General features: G+C 34.0%; 1 protein-coding gene across 3 annotated transcripts in view; it reads right to left on the bottom strand.

Annotated features, from left to right (window-relative positions):
- Window positions 1–14,501, bottom strand: part of LOC125666665 (histone deacetylase 4-like) — an 83,805-nt gene extending 69,304 nt beyond the window's left edge. For 2 of the 3 annotated variants that reach the window (XM_056151769.1, XM_056151772.1), the window contains exons 1-2: window positions 14,422–14,501; window positions 9,980–10,042 (exon numbers count right to left, since the gene is read on the bottom strand). In XM_056151769.1, the coding sequence (XP_056007744.1) occupies window positions 9,980–10,042; window positions 14,422–14,443 (85 nt within the window). In that variant the 5' untranslated portion in view covers window positions 14,444–14,501. The remainder of the gene's footprint in view (window positions 1–9,979; window positions 10,043–14,421) is intronic. The other variant, XM_056151771.1, reaches the window with a different exon arrangement.
- Between the last annotated feature and the right edge of the window lie 2,818 nt (window positions 14,502–17,319).

Below are 17,319 nucleotides of genomic sequence, written 5' to 3'. Positions count from 1 at the left end.
CTACATGATTTTTGACAGTTTGACATTTCTAGGGGAGGGCTACACAATTTTTAACCGTTAGATATTTCCCTGGGAGAGTGACATGATTTTTTTTTTCACAGTATGAAAATTCTCGGGGGGGGGGGGGGGGGGGGGGGGAGGGGCTAAACAAGTTTTAACAGTCTGACATTTTCCTGGAAGGGTTATCTATCTAATTCTTAAGAGTCTGACATTTCCCGGGGAGGGCTACATAATTTCAACAGTCTGGCATTTCCCGGGGAGGGTGACACAATTTTCAACAGTCTGGCATTTCCCGGGAAGGGTGACACAATTTTCAACAGTCTGGCAATTCCCGTGGAGGGTGATACAATTTTTAACAGTCTGACATTTCTAGGGGAGGGCAACACGATTCTTATCAGTCTGACATTTCTGAGGGAGGTTACAATTCTTTGCTGCAAATGTTACTTTTTGGAGAAACAAATGATAACAAAATATTATCCATGAGTTAGGACAAACCTATTTAAGAGGGTGAAATTCTGGTTCATATTCAACAGACCAATCTCTAATTTGTCACTCCAAAGAAAAACAACGCAACCTGTTTTTTATTCTATAGTTTACATCTTCAGCCACAACAGTTCAAGCCTGATTTCCCCGAGAGCTGTACGTGTATGTTCTTAAAAAACATTGAAAACATAAACATAGAACAAATATCATGCTATTGACCTGTATGACTATAGGAATTATTTCTTACCAAAATTTCAACCTTATACTGCATTAAATTCAACAAATATATAACATCTAGGACTACAATGTCTATAGGACCACTGTTGAATGTCTAGGACCACAATGTCTATAGGACTACAATGTCTAGGACTACAATGTCTAGGACCACAATGTCTATACCTATATACTTGTATATGCTGGTCAGTACATCTACTGATTTGTATACTTATATATGTTTAAGTTTTGAATATTGGGGCGAGGGCCCGGGGTTCCTCTGCATGCTCTTTCTGTTTGCCTTTTGGCAATTAAAGCTAACTATCTATTTCATACAGCATATTTGAATGGTTACCTAAATGTTTTTCTACACAAGTTTTCACTTACAGCTCCCCGTTTGGGTGTCTTAGAAAGCTTACTATAGTACATACACAGATAGAAAAAAGTATCAATATTGCTATTCAACCCTAGTATCTAGGTCAGGACTTACTAAGAGATCAATTTCTGTGTCTGATGAATGATAAGTGCATATCAAAATAGTGTTACATACAGCTCCAAGGCAACAGGCTGCATTAATGAAGATGCATTTAATTTTATTTCGAATTAAATTTCATTAATTTTGTGTCTGGGGGGGGGGAAAACAACGAAATTAAATCCAACATGAATTTTCTATTTCAGAAAATCTTTATTGTAATGTTAGAAATCTATGGTCTCTATTTACAAAATTTTCAATGTCATATTTTTTTCATCTATACTTATCAGGTGTTTAAATCTAAAACATGGGCATTGACAAGCTGGTCTATCTCAAGTGCAACAGGCATAAGACCAGCGCCATTTGACGTGGACTTGCTGTCTTTCAGTCTATAATTATAGTTAATTTCAAACACTGCACCACAATAACCAGATCTACAACAAAAGCCCCACCTGACTTTGTTCAGGTGAGCTACATATACATACTTCACTAAATAAACATAACAACTTTCCTTTGATTGGACAACCAAAGGTGATCTTATGCACTCTCCCCCATCATAATTACTGTGGAGCAAAGGATTCATATTTTCAAGCAATTAACGATTCAAAATACACAGAAAAGTGAAAGCTATACCATATTGTGAGAAATCAAATTTACAAATAACATCCCTCTACATGGGAGTGTATTAAGTTCAAAGGGACGTCAATCTGGTAGGCTAGAAATTCTTCTACTATAATTCTTCCTGTGGGGATCCAGATTAGAATAGGTCCTCAGTACCCCTTGCTTTTCATATAAGGCAACTAAATGGGGCGATCCTTCGGATGAGACCGCAAAACCTGAGGTCCTGTGTCACAGCAGGTGTGGCACGATAAAGATCCCTCCCTGCTCAAAGGCCCCCAGCGCCGAGTATAGGCTGAAATTGTGCAGCCCTTCACCGGCAGTGGTGACACCTCCATATAGGTGAAATATTCTCGACGGGGATGTTAAACAATATTTGATCAATCAATCTACTATAATTCCAACTGCTACCACTCACATAGCATGCATGTCAATCATTTGAGAGAGAGAAAAAACTTTTTAAAAAAACATATGATCTTCATTTGAATCACTATATGCACTCAGAATGACAGTAAAGAACAGATGGTCCTGAATATTTACACCTAAAATGATTAATTCATTTATTTACCCATCTATTGTGTTTCTGTATGACTTGTTTACACTTTAATTTTTTTCAGGGTTAGCGAAGCATCATATCTACCAAACAACTATCATTATATATGCATATCAAACATTCACGTCTTTGTTCAGTAAACAAAAAGATAGAGAGTTTAAAGAACAAAAAGGCAAGTTTTAATTTTCAAGATTATCTATTTTAATAAAGTTTTTATCTTACAGACATGCTTTTAATTCGAATCTTTTAATTGCACTTTACTGTATTTTGTAACACGTGGCTTTTAATTAGACATTAAAAAAAACAAGGTCTTTCCACACCAGTGATTTCATTTCTCTAAAACCTGCTTCCAAGAATTTCTATGACACGTGCCTACAGAGTGATATTATACACAGCTCTTCCCCATGTGCATCAGAGCCTAAAAAGAAGTTTTAAAATATGAAGATGACTTAGCCAGTGTCAAATGTTGATTAGGGTAATTCTCGATCTCAAAAGCTTATCATTATATGATAGTAGTGAAACATATTCAAATACCATGCATTTATCTGAACTTTGCCTTTCATATCAATTCTTCCCATTTTGATCTGCATTAATCAAGCAGAAGCAAAACAAATGAAAATAACAATTTAATCAAAAATCTGATTAAGTGAAAGGAAAGATAACTGTTTTATCAATCTGGGGGAAGTGAATCAAATTTATAATGTTCTAATTTTTATAATTATCTCAATGCTCAGTGAATTTTCTTTCTATCCATCATAGCGACTGAAATCTTTAATGTATAGTATGTACCCAGAAACCAGTGTATAATTTCACCTTCAAGTTTTAAAGTTTCATATTTACTCCTCTTTTTTCATATTCTTTACACACTGCCAACATCCTGTTTACAATCAAACACAAAATGTATCTCTTACAGCAGGTCAAATAACACAGATTTGATTGTATTTGTGTGTCTTACAGTGTGTCAAATAACACAGGTTTTACTGTGTGTCTTACAGTGTATCAAATAACACAGGTTTTACTGTATTTGTGTGTCTTACAGTGTATCAAATAACACAGGTTTTACTGTATTTGTGTGTCTTACAGTGTATCAAATAACACAGGTTTTACTGTATCTGTGTGTCTTACAGTGAGTCAAATAACACAGGTTTTACTGTATCTGTGTGTCTTACAGTGTATCAAATATCACAGGTTTTACTGTATCTGTGTGTCTTACAGTGTGTCAAATAACACAAGTTTTACTGTGTGTCTTACAGTGTGTCAAATAACACAGGTTTTACTGTATCTGTGTGTCTTACAGTGTGTCAAATAACACAGGTTTTACTGTATCTGTGTGTCTTACAGTGTATCAAATAACACAGGTTTTACTGTATCTGTGTGTCTTACAGTGTATCAAATATCACAGGTTTTACTGTATCTGTGTGTCTTACAGTGTCAAATAACACAGGTTTTACTGTATCTGTGTGTCTTACAGTGTCAAATAACACAGGTTTTACTGTATCTGTGTCTTACAGTGTGTCAAATAACACAGGTTTTACTGTATCTGTGTGTCTTACAGTGTGTCAAATAACACAGGTTTTACTGTATCTGTGTGTCTTACAGTGTGTCAAATAACACAGGTTTTACTGTATCTGTGTCTTACAGTGTGTCAAATAACACAGGTTTTACTGTATCTGTGTGTCTTACAGTGTATCAAATAACACAGGTTTTACTGTATTTGTGTGTCTTACAGTGTATCAAATAACACAGGTTTTACTGTGTGTCTTACAGTGTGTCAAATAACACAGGTTTTACTGTATCTGTGTGTCTTACAGTGTATCAAATAACACAGGTTTTACTGTATCTGTGTCTTACAGTGTGTCAAATAACACAGGTTTTACTGTATCTGTGTGTCTTACAGTGTGTCAAATAACACAGGTTTTACTGTATCTGTGTGTCTTACAGTGTGTCAAATAACACAGGTTTTACTGTATCTGTGTCTTACAGTGTGTCAAATAACACAGGTTTTACTGTATCTGTGTGTCTTACAGTGTATCAAATAACACAGGTTTTACTGTATCTGTGTGTCTTACAGTGTGTCAAATAACACAGGTTTTACTGTATCTGTGTGTCTTACAGTGTGTCAAATAACACAGGTTTTACTGTACCTACTTCTGGTAACGTTCTAATGACTCCATACATGACATTTCTCAGTTATGCATAATTTTTCGTGACATTTTGGATTCAATTCACTTACATCTTATCTGGTTTGTACAAGCAAATTTGGGGTATATCAACAGGTTTGTTTTAGAGTTTGCTTGTTTTGAAGGTTCCCAGTTGTCGCAAGTAAAAATGGAAAGTTAACTTTCATGTATTACAGACGGTAGTACATACTGAAATAATGAAATTATTGAAGCAAAAAAGGGTGAAAAATCTTTGGATCAACCAAAAATGGAACCTGGGACCCAGTACCTGGCTTTCCTAGTTAGGACTAATCTAACTAACTACTGAGCTAATTATATAACCAGGTCAACAAGTATGGCAATATTATACCACTATATTTCAGAAATCACACATCATATAAAGGAAATGAAAAAATAGTTTTGTTATAAATGTTGCATATGACCTTAATTAGGGATAGATTCTTCTCATTCTATTAATACTTCAAGTCCCCCAGGTCCAGTTTTAGCATTAAATTTTGACAACATGTAGTCAACATAGCTCCAAGTCCCTCCCATTATAAACCTGAATACAAGCACGTGATGAAGATCATCTAATAGATCTAAATTATGACAAGAATTCATCCTTAAGATAGCAAATCCTAAAAATCACCAACAGCAAGATTTATAGCCCTGATTTCGAAGATAATTTCAAAACTATTTAAATAACAGATATTTATATATACATTTATCTTTATATGTTTAAGTATATAAAACTATTTATAATTTTGGCAAAGAATGTTAAACATTCAACAGGCTTAAGATCAATATTTTCTATTTTATGTTTTCTAAGGCTTACGAACTTGTATGAACCATAGTCAAATTAAGATAAAACTTCTATATATTTCAATGTTGCAAAGGTGTGAAAATAGTTTAGGTTCATGCCCATGATTCCTAAAAATGCCAAAGAAATTGATATGTTAAAAATTTTTCGAGGGTATGGTAAAACAGAGGTCTATGGGCCACATTGCTCACCTTGGCCCTGCTGATATTGTGATTTTTAAAAGATTTTTTACAATCTGAATCTTTTATTCCCATGAGAAATTTTGATTCCATATTGTAACCCCAAAGCCAGCCCCATAGGGTCAAAATATACCCATGATGTAAAACTTGTACAGTACCAATTTTGATGCACCAGATGCGCATTTCGACAAATAATGTCTCTTCAGTGATGCTCAACCGAAATCTTTGAAATCCGAAATAACTATGAAGTTTTAGAGCTAAATATAGCCAAAAACAGCGTGCCAAAATAGTGAAGCCAAATTCGTCCAAGGATAAGAGCTATGCACGAGGGAGATAATCCTTAATTTTGAAATGAATTTCTAAATTTTGTAACAGCAATTAAATATACATCCGTATTTTCAAGCTAGTAATGAAGTACTTAGCTACTGGGCTGTAGAGACCCTCGGGGACTAACAGTCCACCAGCAGAGGCCTCGACCCAGGGGTCATATAAAGTTACCAGACAAAAAATCGTGGTATGAAATTCCCTATATATTCCCTTATTAACCTTTGATCCCCTATTGTGGCCTAATCTTACCTCCATACCCCCACCAAGATGACTGTGATTTGAACATACTTCAATCTGCACTACCTAGGGATGCTTGCATATCAAATATGAGTATTCATGGTCCTGTTGTTATTGAGAAGAAGATTTTTCTTATATATTCCAATGTAAAACTTTGATCCCCTACTGTGACCTCACAGTACCCTTATGGACCAGAATTTGAACAAATTCTAATGTGGTTCTGGAGAAGGTTATTCCCATGTAAAACTTTGATCCCCTATTTTGTCCTCATCCAAGGCCCAGCTGTGCATTGATTCAAACAAAACGGAATCTTCCATCGGAGGAAACTTGCAAATTAATACCATTAATCATGGCCCTTTCTAAGTAGATTTTTAAAGATTTATCCTATATATCCCCTTTAATTTAAAACCTCAAGCATGCTTTGTGCCAAGTTTGGCTGAAATGAAACCCTATGGTTCTGGAGAAAAAGTCGAAAATGTCAAAAGTTTATGAACAGATGAATTAACAACAGGACAAAAAGTGATCAGAAAAAGTTCACTTGAGCTAAAAAAAATTAATTAAACAAGAGGCCCATAGGCCACATCGCTCACCTGAGTCACCTAATGGCCCATATCTGAAGACTTTCCATATCTATTTGCATGTAAAACCTTAGTCCCTAATATGGCCCCAACCTACCCCTGGAGGCCATGATTTTTGCAAACTTGAATCTACACTATGTCAAAAAGCTTTCATGTAAATGTCAACTTCTTTGGCCTAATGGTTCTTGAGAAGAAGATTTTTAAAGATTTTCCCTATATTTGTATGTAAAACTTTGATCCCCTATTGTGGCCCCATCCAACCACCAGGGGCCATGATTTTAACAAACTTGAATCTGCACTATGTCAGGAAGCTTCATGTAAATTTCAGCTCTTCTGGCCCAGTGGTTCTTGAGAAGAAGATTTTTTAAAAGATTTTTCCTATATATTTGCATGTAAAACTTTGATCCCCTATTGTGGCCCCATCCAACCCCCAGGGGCCATGATTTTAACAAACTTAAATCTGCACTATGTCAGGAAGCTTTCATGTAAATTTCAGCTCTTCTGGCTCAGTGGTTCTTGAGAAGAAGATTTTTAAATGACCCCATCCTATTTTTGCAATTATCTCCCCTTTGAAATGGACATGGCCCTTCATTTGAACAAACTTGAAAGCCCTTCACCCAAGGATGATTTGTGGCAAGTTTGGTTGAAATTGGTTTAGTGGTTCTGGAGAAGAAGTCGAAAATGTAAAAAGTTTACAGACAGATGGACGGACGACGGACAACAGGTGATCAGAATAGCTCGCTTGAGCTTTCAGCTCAGGTGAGCTAAATAAAAAAAACCCACTAACTTTGTAACATTTTATTCTAAAACAGAAATCAATATTGGAGATATTCTTTGTTTCACGAATATTACTAAATTTCACTTCATATTAAGAATGTAAAAATTTTGGGACCAGAAATTGATATTGTCCATCTGTCTGCAAGCAATTTCATCTTCATACGATGCATGTAATACCACCATCATGTGACGTCATTAGATTTTGGAAAATCAATGATTCATTTAGATCGATTTTATGCATGATAGGAACATAAATTTTGCTGGAGTCTTTTCCAATAGTTATATTGTAAAAAAAATCTTGTTAAACATGAAATATTTCAAAAGTCGTAAGTTATATGAATAATGAATGAAATGTTTCAAAATATTGAATCCAAGGTCAATAGCTGTTTTCAATTAGATTTCTTTATCAAGTCCATTATGTGATAGATTTCCTTTATTTTTCACAAACATTTTGTATATTTTTGTAATGAAAAAGGTTCAAATTTTTTTTTTGGGAATACTATTAAATCATCATAACCTGTTTTTGTGAAATTTTGATGGTGCTGTTGAAGGAAAATTACAATTTTTTAATGTTGATATGCAATTAATGTCTCGAATCTTAAAGTGCAATATGACCTATATACTCTATTTGAAAATTTATTACCTTTAACTCTACTAAATGGAAATAAATACAGTTTCTATACTTTTATCAGATAATATAATGCGAGTAAGGAGTTGCCTTAAATTACCTGTTCAATAAAATTTATAATACTGTTTGAAAGTCTAATGGGGCAATTCAGTCATTATACCTTGCTAAAAGCGAGGTTATTGAAACAAAATCATACATTCGATCAGCAACTTTTCAATATACAACTACACAATAAAAAATCAGCTCAATATATTATGGGCATCTGCTAATATCAGAAAAGAAGTCCAGAAAACTGAAAAGTCCAGAGAATGCTCAATGTCTATGTACCTCAACTTTTATTGAAAATAGGTCAACAACATTAAATTTGATTTGTAGCTCTTCAGTTCAATACATCCACAGAAAAATCAGCTTAACACATGTAAACATAGTAAAATCATGTCCTGAAAATTTTGACGTCGAAGAAATATTTTAAAGTCCAAGGGCCAAAACCACAGTGAAAGTAGGCCATTCCAAGAGAAAATTTATTTTGATATGTACTCCATCAATATACAACTATGCACCAAAAAAGCAGCAGAAAGTTCAAGGGTCAAAACCACAGTAAAAGTAGGCCAATCTGAGAAAGTTTAAGGGTCAAAACCACAGTAAAAGTAGGCCAATCTGAGAAAGTTCAAGGGTCAAAACCACAGTAAAAGTAGGCCAATCCGAGAAAGTTCAAGGGTCAAAACCACAGTAAAAGTAGGCCAATCTGAGAAAGTTCAAAGGTCAAAACCACAGTAAAAGTAGGCCAATCCGAGAAAGTTCAAGGGTCAAAACCACAGTAAAAGTAGGCCAATCTGAGAAAGTTCAAGGGTCAAAACCACAGTAAAAGTAGGCCAATCTGAGAAAGTTCAAAGGTCAAAACCACAGTAAAAGTAGGCCAATCCGAGAAAGTTCAAGGGTCAAAACCACAGTAAAAGTAGGCCAATCTGAGAAAGTTCAAGGGTCAAAACCACAGTAAAAGTAGGCCACTCCGAGAAAGTTCAAGGGTCAAAACCACAGTAAAAGTAGGCCAATCCGAGAAAGTTCAAGGGTCAAAACTACAGTAAAAGTAGGCCAATCCGAGAAAGTTCAAGGGTCAAAACCACAGTAAAAGTAGGCCAATCCGAGAAAGTCCAAGGGTCAAAACCACAGTAAAAGTAGGCCAATCCGAGAAAGTCCAAGGGCCAAAAACCACAGTAAAAGTAGGCCAATTAAAAAGAAAATTTATCTTGATGTGTAATCTATCAATATACAACTTATAATGCACCAAAAAATCAGCTGAAAATTTAATAGCATAGCAGAAAATGTTCATAGAACTACAAGTACAACAGAATAACTGGAAAGGCGCAACACTGTGTGCTTGAGCCAATATCTTGATGTGGAGAGAGGCAAAATAAGCCATAATCCTTCAAATCTGACAAAATTTTCAATTTAAATTATTACACAATAGATGCAAGTAGAATGCAGAAATTTATAAGTATGTTGTGGTTAAAACTTAAATTCACAGCACTCCCAATCTTGTCTACATTCCATTTCCTCCCAGAATTAGCGAAAAGCTCATCATGTTAATTCCTGTACATTGTGAACATTACAGAGAACTTTGTAAGCTAGTGGAGAAATGTGCATTCACTAGCCAACTTTCAATTTATAAATGTGTCTGCATTCATCTTAAAAATACTTGTACAACAAAACTTGTCTAATCTCAAACTCCATACTTCTTTCAGTCCCATTCTTTGATTTTTATTATTATAAAATCTTCACCACCCATTGATTATGTTATCATGCAAGCTTATCCTGAGATGTCAAAGACAAGTTTCTGTCAAGTCCTCCCACTTTGATATCATTAAGCTTGACTGTAATTCCCACTGCGACGTCCATCACCGTGTACGTGTCATTCAAACAACTAGATCCACCTACCTATCGGTTCCTGGAATCCGGAGTCCACACTCTCTTTGTACAACAGTTTCCGGTTGACAATATCTACAAAACAAAGTTTCCTATTTCTATAAATTTATCACTAATTAACAAGAGGCCCATGGGCCTTAATGGTTACCTGAGTATCGTACAATAAAAATATCAAAAGTATATTCCATGAGGATCATGCTCATTTGATTGCACTTACATTATTTGACACTCTGAAAATTCAGATTCCTACTGTACAAGGCTCACATTACATGAATTCAGAGCACTTGTTCAGTCTTCAAACCCAAGAACTCACATTACATGAATTCAGAGCACTTGTTCAGTCTTCAAACCCTAGTACTCATCAGTGAACAAAATGTACAATGGTTGCATTACTTGTTGTCTCAAAGGACATTCATTGACCTATAAATGCTTCTAGATTTTTGAGATTTCATTGACCTATAAATGCTTCTAGATTTTTTTAGTATACATTCACCTAAAAATGCTTCTAGATTTTTTAGTATTCATTGACCTATAAATGCTTCTAAATTTTTTAGTTTACATTCACCTAAAAATGCTTCTAGATTTTTTAGTTTAAATTGACCTATAAATGCTTCTAGATTTTTGAGCTTTCATTGACCTATAAATGCTTCTAGATTTTTTAGTTTAAATTGACCTATAAATGCTTCTAGATTTTTTAGTTTTCATTGACCTATAAATGCTTCTAGATTTTTTAGTTTTCATTGACCTATAAATGCTTCTAGATTTTTGAGTTTTCATTGACCTATAAATGCTTCTAAATTTTTTAGTTTACATTGACCTATAAATGCTTTTAGATTTCTGAGTTTACATTGACCTATAAATGCTTCTAGATTTCTGAGTTTACATTGACCTATAAATGCTTTTAGATTTCTGAGTTTACATTGACCTATAAATGCTTCTAGATTTCTGAGTTTACATTGACCTATAAATGCTTCTAGATTTCTGAGTTTACATTGACCTATAAATGCTTCTAGATTATTAAGTTTATTAGTTTTGTATCACAGACAACTTACATGTAGTTGTTCTTGAATATATCCAATGAATTTGTTTTCAGCAATATTTTTATATAATGTTTATGTCCCATTAGAGGACTTTTCATTCATATTGAGATGACACCAGGTTTAAGTGAAGTGCCACAAATTTTGACTTAAACATGCTGCTCAGGGTTATAGCACTATAGGGGTTCTTTAAAGTGCCAATTCACAACTTCCTCCATTTTGTGAAAGACCTGTGACCTTTCACTTCTAATTTATGCTTGGTGCTTGGCAATGTCTACGGTTTGATGCAACGATTGTGTAACAAAACATCAATAAAATTACTCAGTTTATTGCTAATATATACATAGATTATCAAATAAATCATACACTCACATCACTCTGTTTTCTCCATGTTACAGAGAAAATTGGACAGCTACAATAACAATATATGTAGACTGAGAGACAGCCTTGACAGTAGTGAATTTCATCTGAAGATGACAGCTAGACATTGTCTTCAAAGCAGGATTCAAACTGAGCTGTACTGAACAACCTATGAGAATCCTGCAGCAATACAAACAATAGCTGCTTGTGACCATTCTGTCAGATTTCATCTATTAAACCTTTATCATGAAGATGCTCTAATTTCACATGGATAGTAGGACTAACTTCTACACATAGGGCCTTGCTTACATCAGATTGTTATTTTTCAACCAAGCTCGTTCCAACTGAATTTTGGTGGGGGCCAAGATTTCAGTCTGCACTACCTAAGGATGCTTGCTTATTCACAGCTTTGTGACCCACCCTACCCCAAGGTGCCATGATTTTAAAAAAAATTATTTGCACTGAAGATGCTTTCAAATGTTTAATTTTTTTTTTTGGCTAAGTGGTTCTTGAGAAGATTTCTAAATGATCCTACCAATTTTTCACAATTTCTTATTCTCCAAATAAAAGAGGCCATTAAAAGTTTAAAATAGACATTTTGAAGGACAAAATGTGATCAGAAAAGCTCACATGAGCTTTCAGATCAGGTGAGCTATATATATATATATATATATATATATATATATATATATATATATATATATATGATGACTACAAATAAAAGAGTTATCATTGAACCGCTAGCTGGCTAGTGTTAGGTAGGGCTACATACAAACTAGAAAACAGAATACTGAAAAATTATTGGTATTCCTTTTTTTTTTTCATGATTCTATTGTTCTTTTCATTCTGTTTTTAATTTCATTTTCTAGGCACGATTCTGTTTTGTATCACAGATTGCAGCTGCCCCTGACTATTCTCTCACATTTCATCTATAAAATCAAGAAGCGGTTCAAATTTCATAAGTACAGCTAAACAAAGTACATATTAGCTGTTCTCCTACAACATGAGTATTTGAAAAAAGATTATGGCTTAGTATACTGGCAGAATTTTTGCTTATTTTCATGAAATTTTACTCTTATTTCATTTTTTCCAGATATTATTATTTTGTTTATTTCTTTGTAAACCCCCCCACCCCCACCCCCCTCCATACATGATATATTGAATATCTAATAAAACATTGCCTAGAGGACTCAGATGTTCTCATTTCTTCATTCTTGCTTCTGTCAATCTTGACACTGGTGAAATTGTACTCCAAATGAGATGCCTCTTGGTGTGGTGATCCACTCTGTCAGTATTTAGCTATATAACATCTAGTTTATAAACAGTCAACAACCTGTTTAACACTGTCAGTAATTAGCTATATATAACAGCTAGTTTATAAACAGTCAACAACCTGTTTAACACTGTCAGTATTTAGCTATATAACATCTAGTTTATAAACAGTCAACAACCTGTTTAACACTGTCAGTATTTAGCTATATAACATCTAGTTTATAAACAGTCAACAACCTGTTTAACACTGTCAGTGATTAGTTATATAACATCTAGTTTATAAACAGTCAACAACCTGTTTAACACTGTCAGTGATTAGCTATATAACAGCTAGTTTATAAACAGTCAACAATCTGTTTAACACTCTGTCAGTATTTAACTATATAACATCTAGTTTATAAACAGTCAACAACCTGTTTAACACTGTCAGTATTTAGCTATATATAACATCTAGTTTATAAACAGTCAATAACCTGTTTAACACTCTGTCAGTATTTAGCTATATAACATCTAGTTTATAAACAGTCAACAACCTGTTTAACACTGTCAGTAATTAGCTATATATAACAGCTAGTTTATAAACAGTCAACAACCTGTTTAACACTGTCAGTGTTTAGTTATATAACAGCTAGTTTATAAACAGTCAACAATCTGTTTACACTGTCAGTGATTAGTTATATAACATCTAGTTTATAAACAGTCAACAACTTGTTTACACTGTCAGTGATTAGTTATATAACATCTAGTTTATAAACAGTCAACAACCTGTTTACACTGTCAGTATTTAGCTATATAACATGTAGTTTATAAACAGTCAATAACCTGTTTACACTGTCAGTATTTAGCTATATAACATCTAGTTTATAAACAGTCAACAATCTGTTTAACACTGTCAGTATTTAGCTATATATAACATCTAGTTTATAAACAGTCAACAACCTGTTTACACTGTCAGTATTTAGCTATATAACATCTAGTTTATAAACAGTCAACAATCTGTTTAACACTGTCAGTATTTGGCTATATATAACATCTAGTTTATAAACAGTCAACAACCTGTTTAACACTGTCAGTGATTAGCTATATAACAGCTAGTTTAAAACTCTGTCAGTATTTAGCTATAAAACATCTAGCTTATACAATGTTCACAGTTAACAATCTACAGTCAAACCTTGTTATCTCAACCTCAATGGTCCAAAAAAAAAATTCAAGATATCTGAGGATTCGAGATGTCGAGGGTAAGATACTTAGAATAAATGTCTGGGACTTCCAAATCACTTTGACACATCCATGGTATTCGAGATATCGGTGTTCCAGATAACGAAGTTCAACATCAATTGTAAGCTTGCATTGAGTCAGTATGGGTATAAACCTCAATGATACAAAAGGCCCATCGCCATGGGCCTTAGTGGTCACTGAGTCTCATGCAATAAATTTTTTAATTGGAAGTGCTGAATTTTGATGGTGCAATGAATGCATATATATATAGTAAAACATGGTTATAACAAACTGTGGAAACAATTTGTTATAACCAAACTTTGTTATATTCAATGATATTTTCATATATTTTCTATTATAGGGGAGAATATCGCTTCGCAATAAGCGTGAATTCGAAATAAGCATGTTCACTATAAGCATGTTTTACTGTATTTGAAACTCTAAAGACCTGGATATTGAGGTACCTCAGTATTTACTGAACATGCCATTGAGCATTCATGACTTACAATTTCAGGAGAATTTCCCCACTTTGTTCATTTCTACGACATCACTATGAATAATACTTACATGGATAGTTATTAGAAGACATGGTCTCTATTTCAGTGCTGTCTTCTTACCATAGCCAACTGAAAATAAAATTAAATGTCAATATATAATCATTTTAAGAATCCATTTCCGTGCTCTCTTATTACTATAGCCAATTTAACTGAAAATAATATATATGGAAATGTCAAAATATAATGTTTTTAAGAATTCAGTGCATTAGTTTACATATATATATATATATATATATATATATATATATATATATATATATATTAATTATTGGTTGAAATGTCTTACTTGTAACAATATTAGCTCAAAAAAAGAGAAATTAATCCAATATGTATATCTTTTTATGCCATAGCAACTTTCCAGAACTTCCAGGGCCATTAATCAGGACTGTGACTAAATTCCTCAGAAATCAGAGGAAAACTGGTCAAAAATGGAGGAAACACCCCACCCTACTGGGAAAAATATCATATTCAGTCACTGTAGATCAAACCCAGAGTGTTTCATTTTCTTCAAAAATGATTTCCTCTAAAAAGAATCATAATCACACTCCTGATTATATCCTGCCCTTTACACTTAGTACAATTCATATCCTACCCTGCCCTTTACACTTAGTACAATTCATATCCTATCCTGAACCTTTACACTTAGTACAATTCATATCCTATCCTGACCCTTTACACTTAGTACAATTCATATCCTATCCTGACCCTTTACACTTAGTACAATTCATATCCTATCCTGCCCTTTACACTCAGTACAATTCATATCCTATCCTGAACCTTTACACTTAGTACAATTCATATCCTATTCTGCCCTTTACACTTAGTACAATTCATATCCTATCCTGACCCTTTACACTTAGTACAATTCATATCCTATCCTGCCCTTTACACTCAGTACAATTCATATCCTATCCTGAACCTTTACACTTAGTACAATTCATATCCTATTCTGCCCTTTACACTCAGTAAAATTCATATCCTATCCTGAACCTTTACACTTAGTACAACTCATATCCTATTCTGCCCTTTACACTTAGTACAATTCATATCCTATCCTGCCCTCTACACTTAGTACAATTCATATCCTATTCTACCTGTTACACTTAGTACAATTCATATCCTATCCTGCCCTTTACACAATTATACAGTAGCCATCCTATAAAATGCTCTTACCCCTACAGGTACCCCCTGGGAATTTTTTCAACTTAAAAAAGAGCCCCCCATCCCCTTTAGACACATTACACTATCACAATTTACCCTATCCCAATAATAGGTACTTTTTAAAATCAATAGACAAGACATCAGTGGATTATATCATCGTAAAGGATTTAAGTACGATGTTAATCAAGACAAGATACACCTATAGTCAGTGGCTCACACTCTGTGACCAGTAAGAGGATTAGTGACACCTGACTATCACCTCTCCTAGATGGATCTAGCGGAATCATTACAGGTGAATGCCTCGCATGAAAACCATTGACGAACAATTAAATTGTGTTTATTCCTAAGTTGTACTTTATTAATCTGTATAATTCTATGTCAACAGACAGTTTGGGTACCAAACATCACGTCCTCACAGCTTGGATAAACTCCTCTGCGACACCAGAAACATTTTAGCGTCGTATTTCTGGAGAAAGGGGATTCACACAGTTAAACAAGTCAGGGCATCACTGATTACGAATTAAAAACAGTTTATCTACAAGCAACAGCACAAAACATACGGCAATTACATACAGCATCTCGCACTTTTGTAACCCGCCTACTGAGTCAATCGTCACATGGATCTATAATAAAGCTCACGAGGTGTGGATCCTATTAATGGATAAACACTACCATTGCGTAATGAACAATGTTATCAAAAAATATAGCTAAATAACGTAATAAAAAAAACTCCAATGTTTTGTGATGTGTTGTACAAATATTGAATACAAACCGAGTTCTTGAGTGAAATTTACACTAGTGTTAAATCTAGGATTCAAAAGGGCACTTTTTGTCGCGGCAAGACAATTTCGGGGCACTTTCATTGTATCATACTATGATAGTAATATAATAATCATTTAGCCTCTTTAAAAGTTAATACCTGCTGCCTTGATTTTAAACTTTTGAATCAACCTTGTGAAATAAAGAATAATTTTATATAAACAACTATTTTTAAAAAAATTTATAGAGAAAAAAAGGGCATGGTGGAATTAAAAAGGGCATGGCACTAGCCAAAAAGGGCAGTGCGGCACCATGCTAGTTTGCTTTAGATTTAACACTATACACGCATGCATTATGTAAGTTTTAGCGAAGGTTAAGAATTCACTGCGTATATATATGCATCCTACACTAGTAATAAAGAAAAGAGAAAATTAGAACACGAAGAAAGGTGAACAGTCAAGATAAGCTGTAAATTTTTTTATACGAGTTTCAAAGGAAATAGAATGAAAAAATATTCACCTCTTATTACAGAAAATACAATTTCTACGTGATGTTTTTATTGGATTTCACTGGCAGCTTTTATTATATTGCCTCTGGTATTACGTTATTTTATTATGACAAAATGAGAAACGTAATAACGAGGATCCACTGTATGGCAATAACGCATTTAGAATTTAATATTTATTTAAATGTTTCGTAGAGTCTCAGTTTTACTGGAAATATTCCAACCAAAAGTATGAAACAACTGCTTTTCCCTTTTCCAATTTTTTAAGTGCACTCAATAGAATGAATACGGTATCTTATTCTGTCCCTTACACTCACTGTAGCACAATTCATATCCTATCCTGCCCTTTACACTTAGTACAAGTCATATCCTATCCTGCCCCTTTACACTTAGTACAATTCATATCCTATCCTGACCCTTTACACTTAGTACAATTCATATCCTATCCTGCCCCTTTACACTTAGTACAATTCATATCCTATC

The sequence above is a fragment of the Ostrea edulis genome, chromosome 10 (assembly GCF_947568905.1).
Source record: "Ostrea edulis chromosome 10, xbOstEdul1.1, whole genome shotgun sequence".
Classification (NCBI taxonomy): Eukaryota; Metazoa; Mollusca; class Bivalvia; order Ostreida; family Ostreidae; genus Ostrea; species Ostrea edulis.
The sequence above is the reverse complement of the archived record's forward strand: the minus strand, read 5'-3'. Positions and strand labels throughout refer to the sequence as shown.